Here is a 23401-nt window from a genome sequence, read left to right as displayed (position 1 = left end):
TGGCGTAGCATGGGGGGTGCAGGGGGGGGCCGGCCGCACCGGGCACAACATCTGTGGGTTAGGGTTAGGGGGCGCAAATCCACGGGTTAGGGGGCGCAAATCCACGGGTTAGGGGGTGCAAATTACTTGCCTTGCCCTGGGTGCTGACAACCCACGCTACGCCACTGCAGCAGAGCAGTAGTTTCCACCTTGCAGCAGAGCAGGCTCAGTGCATGGCTGCTATGGCAACTGGGTTTCTTGGGGGTTTGCACAGAAATTTCTTTTATGCAACTGGCAGCCGCCCAGGAATCTTTGCTAATGTTACGGGCTGTAACAAGCGCCTACAAAACATGTCCTTTCAGCACAGAGCTGCTCCAAGGAAACAGAACAGAAACTCACTGGGAAGCAAATCTCATTAAATTCAGCAGCACTTTCTCTGGGTGTGTTCAAAAGGCTAGACAGCAAGGAAAGTAGTTTAAAACCTGAAGGAGGAATTCCATTTGTAAACCCGCAAGCAGCAGATTCTGACAGAAAATGTGCCTGCACAGCATTATTAACAACTGAAGACTTCAGCTCTTTTTTTGACTGTACTTCTTTCATTGCTAGTGGCACTGCAACATGGGCTTTGTAATCTTAAAAAGCATCTTACAAGAGGGAATTATTATGTCTGTGTATGTTTCATGCACAAAAATGAAGATAGCTTGGGCTCCAATAACCCCAAAAGGCAGATTTTATAGCTCAAAAGCCAAAATGTTGCAAGAACACAGGCTGTCATCCAAATTCCTGACTGGTTTTTTAATACAACCATTGCCTCTGTGTTAGGATGGAGCCACAGGCCACACGATACACTGCAATGCAAAAATCACACCTAGCTAACAGCCTATTGTTTCTCCACTTCAAACTTGCTCTCCACTCGGCCAGAGTTACTCCCAGGCAGCTTTAGAAAACAATCATCTAGTTGCCGAGAGTAGGTCAGAAACCAGAAACATCATAGCCAGACACTGGAGTGACCTGTCAGGAGTAAGCATGGACCAATGGTACCAAATAGTATGGGAAACAGCCTTACTAGACAGGAGAGCAACCCTGAAGCATTTTGACTCTCCCAATGACCTCAAATTTTCCTCTGCAGTAAGGGAGGAAAATGGGGAGAGCTTCCCCATTCGTTTTGCTTAAAAATCCTGTCTTAAGGGGTATTTGTGTAAGACTAGGGTGATCCTGTGACCTGGATTCAAGAACTAGAGTATTAACCATCACAAAAGAATGCCCAGGCTGCCCAGGTAATGCAACCAGTGACCATTATCAGGTATCCTGGCAGACAGGATTTCTGCTGTAGACCACCTCCTATGATGTATGAATGATGATTTTGCGGTAGTCTTTGGCTAAAGGGGTTGGGCAATGTCCAAAGTCTTTGAAGGTTCCTGCACACTTTTAATCATGGTCGCTCCCTCTTTGCAAAGAACTCATAACCCACCTACTTTCAGCAGCCAGAAACACCATAGCCAGACACTGGAGAGACCTGTCAGGAGTAAGCATGGACCTATGGTACCAAATAGGATGGGAAACAGCCTTACTAGAAGAATTAAGCAATAAACTGAAACTGACACAGGGACAAACAGAAGAAGATACCTTCACCTTCCCTTTATCACATACACAGCCCAACAAGACGACAAGAATCCACCAACAGCATATGAATCAATATGGCTAACCGGATTCAAAAACACCCACCCACCCCACTCACACACGAAAACAAGGTTTTCCACAGCCAACCACAAACAACCAACCGCACCCTAGGCCAACCCCAACCTCTCTCACCACCAAAGGAACACAAGTGAATAGCAAAGAGAACCCGCACAGAGGACACTGACACAAAACCCCACACATACATTAAGCAAATGAGAAACATCGCCTCCCAACCCTCCCCCTCGCCTTTCCCCCTCCACCTCTCCCCCCCCCATTTCTTCCTAATGTAACCCTAACGTCTCAACACATGAAACTGACCTATGGAAAATGGAACTTGAAAAAAGAGACGTTGCGCATACCTTTGTAAACCAAGAAAACTTTAATAGAAAATAGAAAACAATCCTCTGCTGTTCCATTGCAAAACATGGGGGGGGGGGGGAGCAAAAAAGAGGTGCTGAAGGATTGGCGCATCCCGATACACACACAGCTCATTGTAAGTCGCACAATGATAGTTAAAGGTAAAGGGACCCCTGACCATTAGGTCCAGTCGTGCCAGACTCAGGGGTTGTGGCGCTCATCTAGCTTTACTGGCCGAGGGAGCCGGCGTACAGCTTCCGGGTCATGTGGCCAGCATGACTAAGCCGCTTCTGGCGAACCAGAGCAGTGCACAGAAACGCCGTTTACCTTCCCGCCGGAGCGGTACCTATTTATCTACTTGCACTTTGACGTGCTTTCGAACTGCTAGGTTGGCAGGAGCAGGGACCGAGCAACGGGAGCTCACCCCATCGCGGGGATTCAAACCGCTGACCTTCTGATCGGCAAGTCCTAGGCTCTGTGGTTTAACCCACAGCGCCACCCGCATCAGTGATAGTACTCTCTGCAAATTTGATTAGGTTTAGGAAACCAAATGCCCGCCTCCCGGTTTATGCTGTGGGAGTGGATGAGAATGGACACATTCCCATGGCAAATGGGGTGCTGCCCCACCAACTTCAATCTGCCCTCAGTCTCCACCCGTTGACTTAAATCCAGTGCAATATTGGCTCTGCATGTAATTCAGCAGGACGTAGGACTTCCCCCAGCTGTTAAGCTCCAGATTATATCCACATTACACCTGAGCTTTCACATGACGTAAAAGCCACTTCTGGAACTATCACGGAATACAGCTTAAGTTGGATACTCATTTCCGTGTTACTCGCATCTAGAGACACACTTCTGTGATTACTGGGCTTGTGGCATAACTGTGCGGTTGCCTTAAAACTGTGGCTTCTGTTATTTATTTCAGTATTTATATTCTGCCTTCCTATGGAAAATATTTAAGGCAGAAACTCTCTAGTGATCCTGTTGGCAGGAGGGATTATATAGCAAAAAGGAACAGATAGGGCTAATTCATAGACATAAACTACATTTCATATCCTGTACGTGTAACCTATTGGAAAATACGATGGTGGTACTATTGTGCAAACTTCACTCAGTCAGCTGTGCCATTCCATGAATGGAGCATCTCCCCCCCCCCCCGGGTTCCTAAAAGTGTAGTGTATCTTTCATGTACAGTGGTACCTCAAATTAAGTACTTAATTCGTTCCGGAGGTCCGTTCTTAACCTGAAACTGTTCTTAACCTGAAGCACCACTTTAACTAATGGGGCCTCCTGCTGCCGGAGCCCGATTTCTGTTCTTATCCTGAAGCAAAGTTCTTAACCTGAAGCACTATTTCTGGGTTAGCGGAGTGTGTAACCTGAAGCGTATGTAACCCGAGGTACCACTGTATAGTTGTGGATATGCGGTCTTCAGATCTGACATTTTAAAATGTATTTGTAAGAGCATATATAAAACTAATTATATTTAAAATATTACGGCAGCATAGATGAAAACCATTCAGCCATAAAATACCAAATGAACCAATTTAAAATGCATGGCGAAACAAAAAACATTTTCAGTAGGTAACGGAATATTACATTTGCAGGTGTGTCTCTGATTCCAATACCAACAGGGCTCCAAAATACTGGTGCCACAATGCTATAAGCCTTTACCTGCATAGAAACTAAATGAACACAAGATAACTGTGGGCCAGTTACAATGAACATGCAGAGTTTGGGGGCAGAGCCTGCCACTGCAATGCGTCTCTCTCTCTCTCTCTCTCTCTCTCTCTCACACACACACACACACACACACAGAGAGAGAGAGAGAGAGAGAAAGAGCTGCAAAAACATTCTCATTGTTCACATAAATAATGTGTGACAAGAGCTAAAAGCTTCTTGTGATCAGCTTAGGAATGCTGCCTGATGCCATGCAGGCATGCAAGACTGCAGTTCTATGTGCAATTAAGCATATTTAAAACCAGGTGTGCCTAACCCAACCTACAGTCAAGCTGCTATAGACAGGAATCCACCACTGTGCTGAAATATTTTCTGTATCAGGACTTCTGTACCAAAGTACAGTTAATAGGAATGCATTATTTTCATTTGTTATAATACACATGTGCATTTATTTTATTGCTGAAACCCCTACTAGACTACAAGTATTTACCTAATCCTTTCCCACACACACACACCTGTGCTGAAAAACCAGACTTGTTACTTTGATCATTCAGCAGTAATTCCAACCATAGCAAGGAAGCCAACGTTTCTGTCCCCTATGATCGGAATAACTGGCTAGGGAGGAATCATCCAAAGAAATATCCTGCTTATTATCTTGGGTGAACCTGCGTATCACAGCATGAAGATGCATCAAAAGTAGTCTCAGGTAGATATACCTGGGGATGGTAATGAGAAGAATCTGTGGGGTGGTGGGGGTTTTTTTTTGGGGGGGGGATACTGCAGTGCCCAACTTTGAATCAGTCTTTTTTAAAAATGTGGCACGGTTCTTATTATCTTATTAATGGATATTAGTGGTGAGAAGATAATATAGCACAAGAGGTTGACAACTTTCAGTTCACAGTAGAATTCAGAAAATGTACTCAAAACCAAGCATGCTGGGGGGGGGGGGGTTGCAGGGTTGTATTTCCCATTTCAATGATCACACAATGAAGTGCACTCAGGATGAATCTGAATGAGATGCCCAATGCAGGGGGTTGGACTAGATGACCCCTGGGCCCCTTCCAGTTCTATGATTCTACGTAATGCTTGCAAACATGACCCTGTGACAGATAGGTAGCCGTGTTGGTCTGCCATAGTCAAAACAAAAAAATTCCTTCCAGTAGCACCTTAAAGACCAACTAAGTCAGTTCTTGGTATGAGCTTTAGTGTATCTGAAGAAGTGTGCATGCACACGAAAGCTCATACCAAGAACTGACTTAGTTGGTCTTTAAGGTGCTACTGGAAGGAATTTTTTTGTTATGACCCTGTGAAGCATCATACATTCCTTTTGGGACCATTTATGGAATCACTTTTGGCAAAGGCTCCCTTCAAACACCATGTGGGAGTCACTGCATACCCAACGCCACATCAAAGGGTGGTCGTGTGTGTGCACACACGGGAAACACGTAAGTAGCGCTAATGGGGTTGGGTCTCCCCAGGTGGTTATTGCTGTTTCTTCCACTGGGAACGTGGTGATCAGGCAAGAGAGCCATGCTTTCAGCCTCTTCCAAGCAGCTGTGAGAGTCACATATACTCCCCAGTGGGACTGCAGCACAGGGAAGCAATTCACAGGTCATGCTGGGTCCCCATGTGCGCTTTCTGGGAACCTACTTCTCTATTTTGGAGTCTTACAAGGCAGCCTGGGATTTAAAAGCAAGTTCTGCCACCAACTGTCCACCTTAAATACTAGGAATGTCATGCAGCAATATAGTGAGTGTCTCTGAGCATATGCAGAACGCATTCTCACCCAATACAGAGAAGAACCTACTTATCTATTTTGGAGTCCAATTTTATGTAGCCTTACAAGGCAGCCTGGGATTTAAAAGCAAGTTCTGCCACCAACTGTCCACCTTAAATACTAGGAATGTCAAGCAGCAATATAGTGAGTGTCTCTGAGCATATGCAGAACGCATTCTCACCCAATACAGAGAAGAACCTACTTATCTATTTTGGAGTCCAATTTTATGTAGCCTTACAAGGCAGCCTGGGATTTAAAAGCAAGTTCTGCCACCAATTGCCCACCTTAAATACTAGGAATGTCAAGCAGCAATATAGTGAGTGTCTCTGAGCATATGCAGAACGCATTCTCACCCAATACAGAGAAGAACCTACTTATCTATTTTGGAGTCCAATTTTATGTAGCCTTACAAAGCAGCCTGGGATTTAAAAGCAAGTTCTGCCACCAATTGCCCACCTTAAATACTAGGAATGTCAAGCAGCAATATAGTGAGTGTCTCTGAGCATATGCAGAACGCATTCTCACCCAATACAGAGAAGAACCTACTTATCTATTTTGGAGTCCAATTTTATGTAGCCTTACAAGGCAGCCTGGGATTTAAAAGCAAGTTCTGCCACCAACTGTCCACCTTAAATACTAGGAATGTCAAGCTGCAATATAGTGAGTGTCTCTGAGCATATGCAGAACGCATTCTCACCCAATACAGAGAAGAACCTACTTATCTATTTTGGAGTCCAATTTTATGTAGCCTTACAAAGCAGCCTGGGATTTAAAAGCAAGTTCTGCCACCAATTGCCCACCTTAAATACTAGGAATGTCAAGCAGCAATATAGTGAGTGTCTCTGAGCATATGCAGAACGCATTCTCACCCAATACAGAGAAGAACCTACTTATCTATTTTGGAGTCCAATTTTATGTAGTCTTACAAAGCAGCCTGGGATTTAAAAGCAAGTTCTGCCACCAATTGCCCACCTTAAATACCAGGAATGTCAAGCAGCAATATAGTGTCTCTGAGCATATGCAGAACGCATTCTCACCCATTAAAGAGAATCACTTCCAACAGGCCTGCGTATAGTAGCAAGGCTTCTCATCAGGCTTGAACTCAGGCACTTCTCTTTTGTGAACTCTTGATGCTCTACTCCAGGCTGCGTCAACCTCGGCCCTCCAGATCTTTTTTGGCCTACAACTCCCATGATCCCTAGCTAGCAGGACCAGTGGTCAGGGATGATGGGAACTGTAGTCTCAAAACATCTGGAGGGCCGAGTTTGAGGAAGCCTGCTCTACTCTCAAAGGACCACACCAAAATATCATCATGTTGGACTGGATGAGCCTCAGGGTCTCTTCCAATTCTACAATTCTCTGTGAAGCTAGAGGATTATGTCCTTAAAGTCTCATGTTAGGCAATAACTAAGAATGTACCGTTTCACAGCCAAGTTCTTTCTATGGATGGAGGCAACTGATGATTAGTTTTATTTACTTGAAACATATGTTCTGCAGTCTTCGCTAAACAGTGAGGACTCAAAAGTGATAAATACTACCAGAGGCAAAGAAATTCATCCTTCCTCAGTCTATAACAAATCTGAGTCAACAGAATTCAAAGGCAAGGACAGGCAATGAGGGAATCTTATTCATTTATTTTCTTAAAATGCAAAAAGGAAAAAAAGCAATGTGGTATATTAACTTAAACCGTGATCCTGGATGTTCTAATCAGAATCGAAGTGTGCCTCTGTTGAAAATATTTCTCCCTTTAAGAACTCAACTGCCTCGTCTTTCTTCAGTTTCTGGAATTCCTGGTAATGAACCTGAACAGAAAAAAGGAAGAATGAAATCATGTCAGTTTTCATCCGAATTACAAAAGACCTGTACATTTTAGGTGATTTATATAAAGAATAAAGCAGGTATCCTAATCTCCCACCTGGGAGTGGCAGGCCGGAGCCACTGTTGCATCCACAGCCCCGCCATTCACACAAGCCCTATTCTTTTCTTTGCCAGCACCAGGCTTCATTGCAGAAGCTTTTGCTGGCTATTACCAGCAGAGAAATCACAATCTGCCCACCCATGCCCTTGGCGAGTGTGGCGGAGCTCCTTTACCAGTAGAGCTGAGCTGGGCAGAGGAAGCCCACCAGTGTGGTAGAAAAGGGGCTTGGATTGCTCCACAAACAGCATAATCGTCTGCATTTTACGCTCATGTTTCCAAAGTTCAAGAATTAATATACACTGGTACCTCGGGTTACATACGCTTCAGGTTACATATGCTTCAGGTTACAGACTCCACTAACCCAGAAATAGTGCTTCAGGTTAAGAACTTTGCTTCAGGATGAGAACAGAAATCGGGCTCCGGCGGCGCAGCGGGTGCTAAAGTGGTGCTTCAGGTTAAGAACAGTTTCAGGTTAAGTAAGATTCTCCGGAACGAATTAAGTACTTAACCCGAGGTACCACTGTATCAATTAATATATCTATTCAAGCCATGTTCCAAACCAATATAAATACTTTGCCTTCTTATTGTGAAGTTTATGCAAAGCCTGTAAATACAGGGGTTCGGGTATTAAAAATAAAAGTGCTTTTATCCAGAGACACAAATTAATACAGGCAGCTCCTCATTTGTGTGCATTCTGTTTGCTCATGACCACACACATACACGGTGTCAAGTACCCAGAAATGGGGAGCACCCTCAAGAGGACGTCCTCTTTGGGCTCCGCAGAGAGTCTCCTCACAAGCCGGAGGGGCAGCAGGGCTTTGTTGAACTGCTCAGCCTCCCTGGCTAACAGCTGACATCCGGGGTAGCGCAGCAGCCTCAGCCACTTCCCTGCCTGTCAGCTGTGCAAATATTAGGGAAAATAAAGTGGTGCCTCGCAAGACGAAAAGAATCCGTTCCGCGAGTCTCTTCGTCTTGCAGTTTTTTCGTCTTGCGAAGCAAGCCCATTAGCGGCTTAGCGGATTAGTACTATTAGCAGTTTAACGGGCTTAGCGGATCAGCTGTTAAGCGGCTTAGCGGCTTGGGAAAAAGGGGGGGGGAGAGGGGAAAAAACCCGCAGGAACTCACAAGACATTTCCGTCTTGCGAAGCAAGCCCATAGGAAATTCGTTTTGCAAAGCACCTCCAAAACGGAAAACCCTTTCATCTAGCGGGTTTTCCGTCTTGCGAGGCATTCATCTTGCGGGGCACCACTGTAAGGACAGAGGCGCTTCGTTGACCAGCTCAGCTGACGTGCTGGGAAGGTTCCCTGTGTGTTAGCTTTGCAGCCTCAACAAGCCTCTGACTCATGAGACAGTGCCCAGGGCCCGAAGAGGATGCCTGGGCTTGCACACTTAGGGGCAGGAGCCTTCAGGATCTGGGGAGGGTCTCTGCACAAGCTAGAGAGACAGTGGGATTTTCTCAGCAGACACACAGGGTGTTCCCCATTTTATGTGATTTGGTGTATACACACAGGGGCCTGGAATGTCACCCCGTACCTTGTTTTGTTTTTAAATTTTTATTACAACCTGCTTGAGACTACTGAAATTAATAGAGTTCCACGTTTTCTGATGGAGCAGCATTTTGGCTTCCCTTACCAGAATCACGCGATAGCCCAGAAGACGCAGGTGTCTCATCCTCATAGCCAACCTCCCTCGGGGATGTTTGGACGCAAAACAGAGCGCGGCCGCAGGAGCACACAGCACGGCTATCCTATAACCAAGAGAAGCAGTAATGATGTCTACAAAAGTCATGAACTTGGCTGCACTAGTCGGAAGGACACTGCAGCTAACAGTGTACTGAAACAAGGATCACGGGGCAGAAGGCCCGTATGCATGTGTGTTCCGTGACAATTACATTGACCCTTATCATAGAATCATAGAGTTGGAAGAGACCACAAGGGCCACCGAGTCCAACCCCCTGCCAAGCAGGAAACACCATCAGAGCACTCCTGACATATGGTTGTCAAGCCTCTGCTTAAAGACCTCCAAAGAAGGAGACTCCACCACACTCCTTGGCAGCAAATTCCACTGTCGAACAGCTCTTACTGTCAGGAAGTTCTTCCTAATGTTTAGGTGGAATCTTCTTTCTTGTAGTTTGGAACCATTGCTCCGTGTCCGCTTCTCTGGAGCAGCAGAAAACAACCTTTCTCCCTCCTCTATGTGACATCCTTTTATATATTTGAACATGGCTATCATATCACCCCTTAACCTCCTCTTCTCCAGGCTAAACATGCCCAGCTCCCTTAGCCGTTCCTCATAAGGCATTGTTTCCAGGCCTTTGACCATTTTGGTTGCCCTCCTCTGGACACGTTCCAGTTTGTCAGTGTCCTTCTTGAACTGTGGTGCCCAGAACTGGACACAGTACTCCAGGTGAGGTCTGACCAGAGCAGAATACAATGGCACTATTACTTCCCTTGATCTAGATGCTATACTCCTTATAGCTTATTTTCTTTTTAAAAAACACGTCGCCACTTCTGACTCGCAAGGCACTCTTGAGAGTTTCCAGTGGGGGGTTGTCAAAGCCTCACATTTTTGTTTTAGTTATCAAATTCCTTGCCACAAACTATCAGGTGAGTAAGTGATCTAGTTAGTAAATACATTTGTAATACAAATAGGCCAGAAAATAAGGCAGAGTGTTTGTTATAGCTCACCACTGAAATTATGTTTCCAGCACATTCTGACTAACCTCTTCACTAAACTAACTTTTCATGTCTTTGAAGATTAAGAAAGCTAAACAGTTGAGGCTGGAAAAAGCCCATGAAATAAAAATGGAAAGAAACCCTGTACTCAAGCTAAAGGTACCTTTGAAGGTCAGACTTATCTGTCACTTCAGCATTTGGTATCACTATTCCCTTCTCTGCATCCATTAAGATTTCAAAATCTGAAAAAAGGGGAAATATTACATTCTTATAAAATAAATTGTTACAAGATTGCACTCTATTCAGAAATGTGCAGTAAAAAGAAAAGGTGCAAACACTAGTGTTTAGTAACAGTTATACCAAATATACATTATCAGGGCTATAAATTTTCACAGCCACTAATAAAGGCAACTGCAACTCTTGCAGCAGCCTGGGGAAAGGCAGGTTTAAATGGGGAAAAAGGGAAATTGCAGATATGAGCCACAATCCAGCACACGCTGGATATTTTCCTCAGACCATGGGGTGGCGTTAATTTGTGCCAGGTGCAACCCAGGCTCTTATTTCCAATGCCATGGTTTTACCCAGAAATGAAAGGTGCACAAATGGGTAAAAATGGCATCTTGGCACGCGCAACGCTAATTTCTTTCACTGCTGAGAAAGGAATCAAAGAACTGTACCGCTGGAAGGGACATAGAGGGTCATCCAGTCTAACCCCTTGCAATGCAGGAATCTCAACAGAACCCACACTCAGGAGGGATTTGGCAAAAGGCAAGAGCTTCCAGATGAGAAGTTAGCATTTCCAGAAAGACATAAGCCTCAGCTCCCCTCTTTCTGGCCCACTGAATGTATCAGAAGTACCATAGTTTTCGCTTTATAGAGCGCACTTTTTCCCTTCGAAAAATTAAGGGGAAATGTGTGTGCGTCCTATGGAGCGAATGCAGGCTCCCTGGCTTCAGCGATAGAAACGCGTTGCTTTCGCTGAAGCCAGGAGAGTCTGGTCTTCGCGCCGCTCCTCGACCTGGTTTTGAGGCCGGCGGTGGGGGAAAGCAGCGCATCCCCCCACCGCCAGCCCCACAAGCTCGGTCGAAAAGCCCGCAGGAGCCGCGTGCTCTTTAAAGGGTGCGCGGCTCCTGTGGGCTTTTGCGGGAGATGGGGGAATTCCCCCACCTCCCACAATAGCAGGGAGAAGGTCTGGGAGAAGTGCACAGGCTGCGTGCAGCCTGTCTGCTGATCCCAGAGCTGGGGGGGTGTCATATTTTTCCCCTTGATTTTCCCCCTCTGAAAACTAGGTGCGCCCTATAGAGCGAAAAATACGGTAACCATCTCTCCCCACCAGATGATCAGCGTTCATCCTGATTTGCATGCGCAAATGTGGTGATTAAATTATCTCCGGTCTTTTTTGAGCATTTGTTTTAATCTGTTTGTGGAGAGACGATACCATTCATGCTGATTATCTTGTGGGGTGTTTACTTGTCTTCCCATCAAACATTCATTTCGGGCCACACTTTACATTTCCTGGTCACTTTCCAGATTGCAAGAAGTCAAGATTCTTTGTTAAATTTGTTGTGCTAGGACAACAAACTGCTTTAATCTACTTTAATCATGCAACCAAAGATCACAACAAAGCTGCTACTGGCACGTTTCTGCTCAAGCCAAGTGCCTCTTTGTGCTCGTCGTTCCTCTCTTCCCAATTTGCCCTCCACAGTTTTCCGCAAATTGCCATTATTTTATAAAGGCAGTAACCGTAATGCGCTCTCCCATACCTAGAGAGAAACCGTGAATCACTGGTACGTTTGCTCGAAACAGACTTTCATCTCCCAACAGTGAAAGCAGAACCTCCTTAACGTCAGGAAAACTAAAAGCAGGGGTTGATGGTAGTTCCTTCGACGATAAGGCTGCTGGCTTAGTGAAACAATTCCTATCGAGTTCTAAACAAGCATTTATGGTATGCAACATTACTTCATTCTGCTCTATATTCTGGCCATCTGGGGAAAACAAAAGAAACAGCAATATTATTTTCAAACAACCTTAACATACAGTTCTTCTGTAGCAGGAAAAGTCTTGATGAACAGTAGTTTAATATTTTTACATGACTTCATTGAAATAAATCTGCTCAAGATAAACAAGTGGCTAGACTGCATGGTGGTATTCATCTAGGTTTTACCAGAGTAGAATCACTGAAATTAAGGGACAGGACTAAGCCAGGGTTGTTAATTTCAATAGGTTCTACTCTGAGTAAAACATAGGTGAATACCACCCGGAGGCTATAGGATACTTGGTCATCAGGTAGGGGGAAAGTAAGCAACTAGGACAGGGGAAGGAGGGGGATACTGCTTCATAAAAGGAGAGGTGGGAGAACTGATTTATTTAAAAATCTGTTTAGACTGCTTATCTATAACAGTATCCAAAACAACTTCCAAAATAAACAACCCACCACAAAACAACTCAGCGACATCAACTGCATAGTTACCACTATTCTACTGCATTTTACCTTGAGGTTTGCATTCTGGGGGAAATAAGTGATGCCTACCTACTGCGGGAATGATGTACAGTGCAAAGAAAAAAGGGGGAGGCAGATTTGTGAGCCCAGCTGCAGTGGAGCTGCAGATGGTGGCACCGAGGCAGAAAATAGTTGCAGTAAACACAGGACAAGCAACTGGGATTTAAACAGGCCCCAACTTTATTGATTACAGATGTCAGCAGGTTTTGGCATGGGCACTGGGTGTGTATCTTGACTGCTGGTCGATGTGGCAGGGTTAACCAAGGTTAAGGATCGCCCTATGGCATACACCAAATCAGGGTGACCCCCCCCCAAGATGACCAATGTGGGGTGCTGTGGCCCATCAGCATCCTATTTTCTTGTCTGGACAGAAGCACCTCCCACAGAATCCCTTTAAGGGGATACCCTGATCCCTAAGAGCAGAGTGCGGGGAGCACCCCCTGTCCAATTTAACTAGGGATCCAACCCAATGCCTTATCCCCCACAAAGCTGTGACAGTTGCTATGAGGGAGGCAAAATGCTAGTCTGATGGCAGGACCCTTCCTGACCCCAAATACAGCGCCGAGGACTTAAATAGCGAAGTCCTACACAGGGCTTGCCGCTGTATCCTTGGGCAGACTGTAAGCATAAAGATTGGGAGGGTGGGTTGGGGAATCCAGCAACGACTGAGGCTGAGACCTGGGCATGGCTGGCTTTTATCGCCAGGGACTGGACCAGCAGGAAGAAGTCTTCCATCTGGTCTGCTCCCAAACCGTGCCCCCTAGCTCGCCTGTGATTGGCTGCAGCTGTGGGTGCGCTCCAGCAAGCAGCGTGGCTGGGGGAGAAGAAAGCGATGTCCTCGCTTGGCTGTCCCAACTCCCTGCACCAGACCACAACCCCCACTTCTCTCCAGCTGACGGTAAGTGTTCTTTGACAAAAAGTTTCTGATTTTTAGCCATCCAAATACCCATGAAAAACAACATTTTGTAGATCACTGAATTCCTGTTTTGTTTATTCAGGCATCTGTCACCCAGATTAAATTAGTTAACAATAATGTGGAGGGGGGGGGGAGTTCCGTTGTGGAAACAGAAACTATTGTGCTTTGTTTGAGGCTACCCACAGTGGCAAATCAAGCACCCTAATGCGATAGAATAAAAATGCACTGGAACTTTCCTTGTTTCTTACGTGGGCACAGGGAAGAAAACTGCAAAACTAATATACCAAAGCACTATAAGCAGTTGTTTTCTGCTGAAAGCAAAATGAGCATTTAATGCACGTTTTTATTATAGGACTAATTTAAGGAACTCTAAACACAGTATTGATTTTGCAAACAAATAACACAATTCATACACAATCTAAAGCTGTGGCGTCAGCTTTCATTTGAGGAAGTATATGAGTCAAGAGGAATATCTGACCTGTTGCTACCAGACTGTGGAGGATTTCATCGAGTAGAAGCTGCTTAAGTGCAGATTGGGGGAAGTATCCTAAGATGCAGAACGAATATACAGCTCTCAGTAAGTCCATGTTTGAGATCTTGGGGAGATACTTATCCAAGACACTATTCAGTGCCTCAAGGAACCTTCAAAATGTGAGGGGTAAAAAAACTGTCAAGCACGAATTCATGATTTAATTAACAATATACTCTGCCTCACTACAGATATAGAGAGCTATGTAATTAATAAATATGACTGGCTGACAAGACACAAATGCTACACATAGACACACAACGAGTTTTCATCTGACAGATACAAGTCCCCATTTTCTAATGGAAATGCAATCTCCCACTGATTCCAGTGTACAAAGAGCAACTTAGTTTTCACAGCCTGTCCCATCTTATATATTTGTGAGTTGGTTTGCTCTGTACTAGAGTGGGGGCTTCTGTTTTAAAATTAACCAGGTCCCAAATTTTGTTTATGTAGTCAAGTCACCCTAATTGTATCTTTTTATGTGATGTGGTAGTCCCATGACAATGTGGACACTTCTAAGAGGCATTCAGTCCTATATGCCTTTAATTTTATGTATCAATCACAGGAAATACAGTTTTGTACACCAGAGGCACCCTCAGCCATTCCTGAACGGCCACTAAAATCCACACAGAGCTGATTCATACAAAGGTTCCATTCCTAGCTGTGACTGGTTATAGGCACAGCCAATGGTCTTAGCTCAAAATATCTGGAAGGAAGGCTGGCCCAAGCCATCATGCCAATGCCCATCACATTTGAAGAATTGGATGGGTTACCGTATTTTTCACCCTATAGGGCACACTGGCCCATAGGGCACACCTCGTTTTTTGGGGGGAAATAAATTTTTAAAAACTCCCACTGGGCTCGCAAGGCTTGCAGACATCTGCGCAAAGCATGGGGCGCCCTCCGGAGAGTGCCCCGTGCTGCAGGCTGCTGCCCGCAAGCCTTGTGGACATCTGTGCGAAGCACAGGGCACCCTCCGGAGAGTGCTCTGTGCTTCGGGCTGCAGGCTGCTGCCCGCAAGCCTTGCGAGCCCGGCGGGCACTCCCGCCGGGCTCCCAAGGCTTGCAGATTGCTTCCTGAAGCCTGGAGAGTGAGAGTGGTCGGTGCGCACCGACGCCTCTCGCTCTCCAGGCTCCAGCGAAAGCCTGCATTCGCCCCATAGGACGCACACACATTTCCTCTTCATTTTTGGAGGGGAAAAAGTGCGTCCTATAGGGCGAAAAATACGGTAATTCTGTGGCAAATGATGATATTGCTAAATTTCTCCATTAGCTACCATGTAACACAATAATAAACGTTCTAAGCCAGAACCTACTCCTGATTTTGGCTTTTGGGGGTGTGGTTGAGAGAAGAATAGGCTCGCAGAACGGTCACAAGATCCCTCATGCTTAAGCATTCAGGATCGGACGTCACTTTCTCAGCAAACGCATCCATCAGATCAACGGGTCGAAAGCCAACATTCTCAAAGGCGGAAAGAAACAGGACTACCTGAAATCAAAAGAGAAGTCAGCATAGTATGCATATATCAAGTGCGCTACTGAGACAACTGGGCTGAAGACTTTTCTTAATATAAAACTATATTCAGCCGAAATATGTGTAACTGAAACAAATGCACATTCTTGCCCAGCTTATGGCTTCCTTAATTTCCCACCACCTCCTCTGCTGTGCCCCCTATATCTAATTTTAGACACACACCCTTCATTTTGGAACATCAGATTCAAGATGCAATCCTAATTCCAGTTGGCAGCAGTGCTCACACTGGCCAGGACAGGTTGTGGGGTGGAGCGAGGAAAAAATGTCCCTTTGTCACACCAGCACCCTAGCTGACACAGCAGAGACGCCTGGATTGCGCATGCTGCCCTCATAAGACGGAACCAGTAGATCACGTGGTGGCTCAGTCCTGCCTCATGTCGGGGGGTTTCCACAGGCTACTGCTGTCAGCAAGACCACGGGAGGTGGCTTAAGCCCACCTGCCTCTTGGGTGGGTACACTGGGGCACTCCTCACTGGCAGGGCTTTCCGGCTGATGCCAGACCTTCCTCACTAGCAGAAGCAAGCAGATCAAGGGTTGGGATTGCTCTGCAAAACAGCATTGCCAGTAAACACAATCTGGACTAGATTATTGCAATGAATTGGATTACTGTCAGGCTGCCCTGATGAATCTGATGTCAGGGCCTCATTATTCAGAGTTGGATTATTTTAAGAGTTAGATTATCCCAGCAGATATCGGCCATGTTTGCAGGTAACAAAAAAGGTAAAGGTAAAGGGACCCCTGACCATTAGGTCCAGTCGTGACCGACTCTGGGGTTGTGGTGCTCATCTCGCTTTATTGGCCGAGGGAGCTGGCGTACAGCTTCCGGGTCATGTGGCCAGCATGACTAAGCCGCTTCTGGCGAACAAGAGCAGTGCATGGAAACACCGTTTACCTTCCTGCCAGACCTATTTGTCTACTTGCACTTTGACGTGCTTTCGAACTGTTAGGTTGGCAGGAGCAGGGACCAAGCAACAGGAGCTCACCCCGTCACGGGGATTTGAACCGCCGACCTTCAGATTGGCAAGTCCTAGGCTCTGTGGTTTAACCCACAGTGCCACCGGCATCCCTAACAAAAAGCCACAGCTAATGCAAATCAAGGTTTATAAGCTTCTTCGTGGTTAATAAACCATGGTTAAGCTGCTGGGTCAGGTTTGGACAATCCAATAAACCAGTTTAATAAACCATGCCTTAGCATTACATGTAAATCAAAATGCTGAGAAGTTAACGCTTGAATGAATGCAGTTTGAGAACTACAACTACTGAAGTCTACAGCCAGCTCCATATTCGCATCAATTTTCTATTCAAAATTCCAGAAATGTGCAAATTAATATTGTTATCCCAAAGTTTACCTGCTTTGTGTCCCACATATAGAAGACGGATGCTGCATAATCCGCTATTGCAGAACAAAGCTTGCTGTTGCGGTACAGGAGGTCTTTGCAAGACCTCAAAATATTCAGCAGACGCCGGAAGGGAGTTCCAGGGATATTCTCTGATACACACACAAAAATAAAAATGGAAATTGCACAAACTGCATTGAAGTAACCCTTGAGATGGAAGTATGTATTTCATTTGTTAAAAGAAATGTCACCTAAAATCACAGCAAAACATAAAGGTAATGGAACCAAAGAGCTGCTTAAGATGATAAAAGGGACCAGAGTTAACCCAGGAGTTTTTTTGATATTCCTCCTTTGAACAGCGGAAGCCATGCCATACAACAAACCGTTCTTAAAACATTCCTCGGTTGCAAATTCTGCTTGTCATGTGATAGTGGGGGATGCAGTTACAAAGTAAATTGAGCCCCACCCACCACACACTTGGACGCACAGAATTAGCTGCATAATTCCTTGGATCCTGGTCCATATTACAGTGGTACCTCGGCTTAAGTACTTAATTCGTTCCGGAGGTCCGTTCTTAACCTGAAACTCTTCTTAACCTGAAGCACCACTTTAGCTAATGCGGCCTCCTGCTGCCGCCGAAGCATGATTTCTGTTCTCATCCTGAAGCAAAGTTCTTAACCCAAGGTACTATTTCTGGGTTAACGGAGTCTGTAACCTGAAGCGTATGTAACCTGAGGTACCACTGTATTTTGGACCAACCCTCTCAAACCATGGCAACTGGACAGATTCAGACATGCTATAACGACATGCAGAGTTGCAGAGAACAGTTTTCCTTTGACTATCCCAAATCCCTGTTTCTCTCTCCTTTTTGTGTTCCTTGGCAGATGGCTCTGCTCTCCATACTTTCTTATTAAACTGTTGTCCTCCTTTAGTTTAAGCAAGATTTTTTTTTAAAAAAAATTAAAGACACAAATTCTCACATTCTTTCTGACTTACCTATTATTTTGTTACTGCAGGCATTCAGGATTGGAACAGAGCGGTAATTCATTTCAGCCAGCAAGGTGAACATGTGCTGAGCATTTGGGACAGTAAGTTGATCTATGTGATACAAAATCTTGTTCTGAAACAAAACAGATTTGAATGAGACAGAAATATCAATGTCCTAATATGCACAATTTGTATACGGTGTCTGTTAATGTGTGGTTTGCTATGCCTAATAAAGGATATTTGATATGAATTTAAAGACCCCTGTAAACGGTTAAAATCATTAGCAGGGATGTAATGACACTTGTAATGTGGAATTGCTTATGATAACTATGGATATTTAATAGATGGATAAGGGTAAAAGATGCAGCAAATTTAATCTTAAACATGGAACCCATGGAGGGAGGGAAGGGGACCCAAAGATTCAAAAGAACCTTGTATTTTAATGTTTGAAATGGTTAAGTTAAAATGTATAAAATTGTGAAAAAAACAAATAAAAATATTTTTTTAAAAAAAGGAACAGTGGTACCTCCGGTTAAGTACTTAATTCGTTCCGGAGATCCGTTCTTAACCTGAAGCACCACTTTAGCTAATGGGACCTCCTGCTGCCACTGCGCCACTGGAGCATGATATCTGTTCTCATCCTGAAGCAAAGTTCTTAAGCTGAGGCACTATTTCTGGGTTAGCAGAGTCTGTAACCTGAAGCGTATGTAACATGAAGCGTCTGTAACCCAAGGTACCACTGTATATCCAATTCCTTATCAGTTTTCCCCTTTCTTTCTACACTGAGAGAGAAAGAATGTGTTGCTTTCTTTCAAAATGGTTGAAAAAGAGCTTCGGGCAATATTGCATTTACTTCTATTGTGCAGCTGCAATTACAAGAGTTAATATGATATGAAATAAATGGATTCTTTATATTACATGATACCACTCTCAAAACCCTCAGAATAATGGAAGCCTTTCCCTCCATTGTTAAAATGTGTTGTGGTCCGCAGGGTGTGGCTGTGTGGGAATCACACTGGGGACTGCTTCTAATACAAGCTTCTAGTCGTAGAATGACTTACATACCTCTTCCTTTACCTAATGCCGTGCCAGTGGTGTTTTGCTTGTGAAACACTATTTTCATTTCCTCTCCCCCCAAAAAATCTTTCCCAGTTGGTCTCCCAACCCTCTGGCATGGGTTTTGAGGATGTAAGCAGGCTGGAGGGGACAGGAATGGAAGAGGAAGCTCTCTTGCACAGAGGAAGTCCATTATGCAAGCAGAGCTGCAGCAACGGTTATGGCCCTATACCGGGATACACTGAATTAATAGCTCCCATTTTTTACCTCCAGTTTTGTCTTAAGCTTGAGTGGTGCATCCTTCCCAAGACCCTTCATCATGTTTTGCAACATAAGCACATTTGAGATTTTGGAGATTCTCTGCTCCACCAGTAATCTGTTTTTTTGAAAAGAGCAAGGGATTCAATCAGCTTGGGAAAAGAATGTGACATGGGCAGAAGAATACAGGACAGTTAACAACAACAACAACTTATTTCTACCCTGCCTTTTGCTTGTGACAGGGACTCAAGATGGCTTACAGACAAAATAGTAAAGGTAAAGGGACCCCTGACCATTAGGTCCAGTCGTGACCGACTCTGGGGTTGCGGCGCTCATCTCGCTTTATTGGCCGAGGGAGCCGGCGTACAGCTTCCGGGTCATGTGGCCAGCAGGACTAAGCCGCTTCTGGCGAACCAGAGCAGCGCACGGAAACGCCATTTACTTTCCCGCCAGAGTGGCACCTATTTATCTACTTGCACTTTGACGTGCTTTCGAATTGTTAGGTTGGCAGGAGCAGGGACCGAGCAATGGGAGCTCACCCCGTCGCGGGGATTCAAACCGCCGACCTTCTGATCGGCAAGTACTAGGCAAAATAAAAGCATCTAAAAACATTGGGGTGGGAAATTGCCCAAAGACTATAGAAACTGGGAGAATACGATCTTTGAGATAGCTTAGACCTAAAACATAGAGGGCTTTATAGGTTGTAACCCACACTTTGAATTGTGCCTAGAAAGAATTAGTCGCCAGTGCAACTGTTATAACAAGGGAGTGGTGTGTTCCCTGTAACCAGCCCCATTCAGCAATCTGGCTGCAGCTCTTTGAGCCAGCTGAAGTTTATGAGCACTTTTCAAAGGCAGCCCTACATAGAGTGCATTACACTCATCCAAATGGGATTTAGCTAAGGCGTATGTCACCATGACCAAATCAACATCTCAAGGAACGGTCGCAGCCAGAGCATTAGCTTCAACTGTGCAAATGCACTCCTGGCCACCAAAGAGACCTGGAGCATCCATGCTCAGGGCTGAATCCAGGAGCCTGCCCAAAGCGCAAACCTGCATCTTCAGTGTTACCCCACCCAGCACAGGCTGAATTCCCTGTTCGGCCTTCCAACTGACCAAGGGCACCTCTGTCATGTCTGGATTAAATTTCAATTTGCTCACTCTCATCCAGTCCATTAAGGATGACAGACGCAGGCTTAGAACCAAGACAGTTTCCTTGGATTTAAGAGGAAATGCCTTTTAAAAATGGCAGTATATGAATGTGGCATTTTAGATGTCATATATTCTCCATCAGAAAGGAATCATTTTGTTTCTGAAACATTAAGAGAGAAAAAACACATGACTGATCTTAAGTGGGGGACTGGTATTGTGCTTGCCTTATCTGTTCCCAGGCATCGCCACCTGATCATATCACACACTGTAAGTTAAAGAAAGAAGAGTTATGTAGCTTGGGGTTGCTCTTGGATCCATTGCTGTCATTAGAGGCCTAGGTGAGCTCTGTGACAAGGAGGGCACTTCCAAAACTTGCTTGGTATGTCAGCTATGCCCATTCCTGGACAGGGATGGCTTGGCCAGTGTGATCCATATACTGGTGACCTTACAGCAAGGTTTTTGTAATTATTATCAATTACAAGCATGATGCCTTTTAGAAGTCAATGTATTGTTTTTCCTTACTGCAATCCAACTTGAAGAGCTTCCACATTCTTGGACTTTTCCATTCCTTGCAAAGTGTTTGCAACAACTGAGAGACATCGGTCATCAAATTCATTGAGACGTTCCTATTCAAAGCACAAGAAAACCCGGTTTTCAGCAATCTTTCACGTAAAGGGATCACGTCTCCTCAGAAGTACGTCTGAGAACTGCAGCCTCAAGGACAGCTATTCATTCCAAATTTTACCATTTAAACAAATATTAAACAAATGCATTTTCAACTCCAGCTTTACCATGACTCAATTACGTCGAATTAACAAAGTGTACTTGTTTGGTGGGATTACTCCTTATTTACTGTTGTGTTCTTCAAACTGTAAGTATGGCAATTCTTACAATGTGGCAATTCCCGTGTGCAAAATGTAGATTAAGAAGTTAACAGGAGCCTTCAGCAACACCCTGTCCACCAGGAGAGCTTGCCACGCCTCTGATGGTCTGTGTATCTGGCAAGTTTCTACTGCTATGGGGAAAGAATCACAAACATGCAGTGCCACATCACCTTGCATTTTTCACAGGGCTGCTATGCCAACTGCTATGTGGTTTTCTCATTCTCCTATCTATCCTTAAAGAGCAGGTGGAGAACAGAGTTCACAAGACTGTGTGCCTCAGAGGGAACAGATAGGAGAGTTGGAAAAGGAATGAGCGTTAGGGCTGCTCTATGACCTATTTTACCCAATTATGAGAACGTATGTGGGAGAACTTTGAAAACCAAAGTATTCATTATAAAATCATTAGTTTAGCTTGCTAGAGTTTTCCTGCCCATGCCAGATGAATGGCCCCATTGACAAGTCTGGAGCTCAATTCACTACTATATAATCATCCCTTATGTTCAGTGCAAGACTATAGAATTTCTGTGACTTACCTGGCATACCCTCAGCAAGGTCTGAACCAACCGGGTGTTCTGTGGGACGCCCAGTTTCACCACAGCTAGCAGGCTGTATGCCAAGTCATCACGCCACATATATTTGGCCTCCTGCATCACACACTGACAGACCTGGCTAAACTGAGGGTGCTCAAACATCAACCGTCTCTCATAATGTTTCTGATCTTCCGAGAGCTTTTTTGTGAGCGTCCACATAGTGGCAAGACAGTTACTGGCGTACTTTGGAGCATCTGGAAATTTTGAAGCAAGGTCTAGTACATCACTGGGAGATGCACATTTTTGAAGGTCATTAAAGAATTGCTGGGGCGTGTTTTCTTCATCCTTTTCTTCCGCTGAACTTTTGACTTCCTTTGGGGATCCCAAGAAACCAGATGGAAGTTGGGTGGGTGCAACAGTCATTGGGTCAGGGCCTTGCACATGGTCTAAGAGAGCATCAGCAGTTTTCTGTTCATTTGCACTGGTACCGTCTGCATTAATACTTAAAGTACCTTGAGAAAAAAATCTAACAGATGATTGCAGCTGGCAAGGAGATGCATAAGACAGGAGTCGCCTCAGGTAAATACTGTGTGCAGCACTTTTAGGCCCATCAACCCCCAGTGCAAACACTCTCCTTGTGGTTCGAGAAAAAGGACTCTGTGCATAATGACACGCCTGCAGCTGTCTCACTGTCCTTAGAAAACAATCCAGGTTCTTATTCATTTTGCTCTTTAGTGCTTTATGATGACTTGTTCAAAGAAAACAACTTCACAAAATTCTCTGAACACAAATAAGGCAGTCAGAAGTAGATCATGTAGATTACCTGTTAAATGAATTCAAAATGGTAGTTTCATGAACATAATACACTTGCAATATTACCATCAAATGTACACATACTTGGTGTAGTATGCATATGTGTATATGTGTGTGTGTGTGTGTGTATGTGAGTGAGAGAGAGAGAGAGAGAGAGAGAGAGAGAGTATATATATGTGGTGGTTTTATATTTTAATTTTCTTCTGTGAACTACCCTCAGACCTCCACAAATACACAAATTTATTATTATTATTATTATTATTATTATTATTATTATTATGAGACCTCCAGGTATAGGGCGGTACACAAATATATTATTATCATCATCATCATCATTATCATCAAAATGACTCTATGAAAAACACAACCACATATTACATGGCTTGATCTTTTCCCAACACAGAGGGGTGCCCTATTGTAGCTCTGATCCAAATGCGGGAGAAAGGAAAACTGGCAGGAAGACTCAACAAACTTGGCACCAGACCAGGCAAGTGAGACATGGACACTCCACTCCCATGTAAACCAAATTTAACATTTCGGGAGCGTAGAAGAAGAGAAAGAGAAGCCTTAGTTGCAGTATAGACAAGACCTTGGTGTAATCCATAAGAGACTCAGGCCACGCGCCTCCGCTCCCCCCCCCCTCAGCCCCCCCCCCCGCCTCTCTCGGAACCGCGAGGGGACGCGGCTCTGGCGCCGCTCTCTCCGCCTCCCCCTCACCTGCCGAGGTCTCCTCACATGGGCGCCGCCATTGCGCCAGGCTGACACGTGACCCGAGCCGGCGAGTGAAGTGGGCGGGGTGCGACGGGGAGAGAAAGGAAAGGAGCCTCCCTTGAAGGTACGGGT

General features: G+C 45.0%; 2 protein-coding genes across 4 annotated transcripts in view; one reads left to right on the top strand and one right to left on the bottom strand.

The window, feature by feature from the left end:
* Nucleotides 1–23401, top strand: part of PLEKHM3 (pleckstrin homology domain containing M3) — a 798157-nt gene that overhangs the window by 495948 nt on the left and 278808 nt on the right. The window lies entirely within an intron of this gene.
* FASTKD2 (FAST kinase domains 2) lies at nucleotides 7085–23400 on the bottom strand. Of its 2 annotated transcripts, none has more exons than XR_014557324.1 (12): nucleotides 23276–23400; nucleotides 21749–22568; nucleotides 20854–20957; nucleotides 19190–19298; nucleotides 17876–17999; nucleotides 16892–17031; nucleotides 15325–15497; nucleotides 13959–14122; nucleotides 11828–12049; nucleotides 9868–10306; nucleotides 9022–9287; nucleotides 7085–7272 (listed from the first exon to the last, which is right to left on the bottom strand). XR_014557324.1 is itself a non-coding variant. In XM_083708402.1 (12 exons), the coding sequence occupies exons 2-12, from the start codon at nucleotides 22466–22468 to the stop codon at nucleotides 7174–7176; spliced, it is 2049 nt and encodes a 682-aa protein (XP_083564528.1). In that variant the 5' UTR covers nucleotides 22469–22568; nucleotides 23276–23400; the 3' UTR covers nucleotides 7085–7173. The 2 variants fall into 2 exon arrangements, 1 of the variants encoding a protein (XP_083564528.1); XM_083708402.1 differs by having other exon boundaries at nucleotides 9022–9136; nucleotides 10228–10306.

This window comes from Podarcis gaigeae (genome assembly GCF_964106915.1).
Source record: "Podarcis gaigeae genome assembly, chromosome: 1".
In the NCBI taxonomy this organism is placed as follows: Eukaryota; Metazoa; Chordata; class Lepidosauria; order Squamata; family Lacertidae; genus Podarcis; species Podarcis gaigeae.
The sequence above is the reverse complement of the archived record's forward strand: the minus strand, read 5'-3'. Positions and strand labels throughout refer to the sequence as shown.

Bases quoted from the DNA above. Each gene is read 5' to 3' on its own strand.
- FASTKD2 (XM_083708402.1), bottom strand. From the start codon at position 22,468: ATGAATAAGAACCTGGATTGTTTTCTAAGGACAGTGAGACAGCTGCAG. The intron at 17,032-17,875 runs GTAAGTCAGAAA...TGTGTGTATCAG, and splicing joins CTGCAGTAACAAAATAATAG to AGAATATCCCTGGAACTCCC. The intron at 7,273-9,021 runs GTAAGGGAAGCC...TTTTCTGTTCAG, and splicing joins TGGGCTATCGCGTGATTCTG to GTTCATTACCAGGAATTCCA.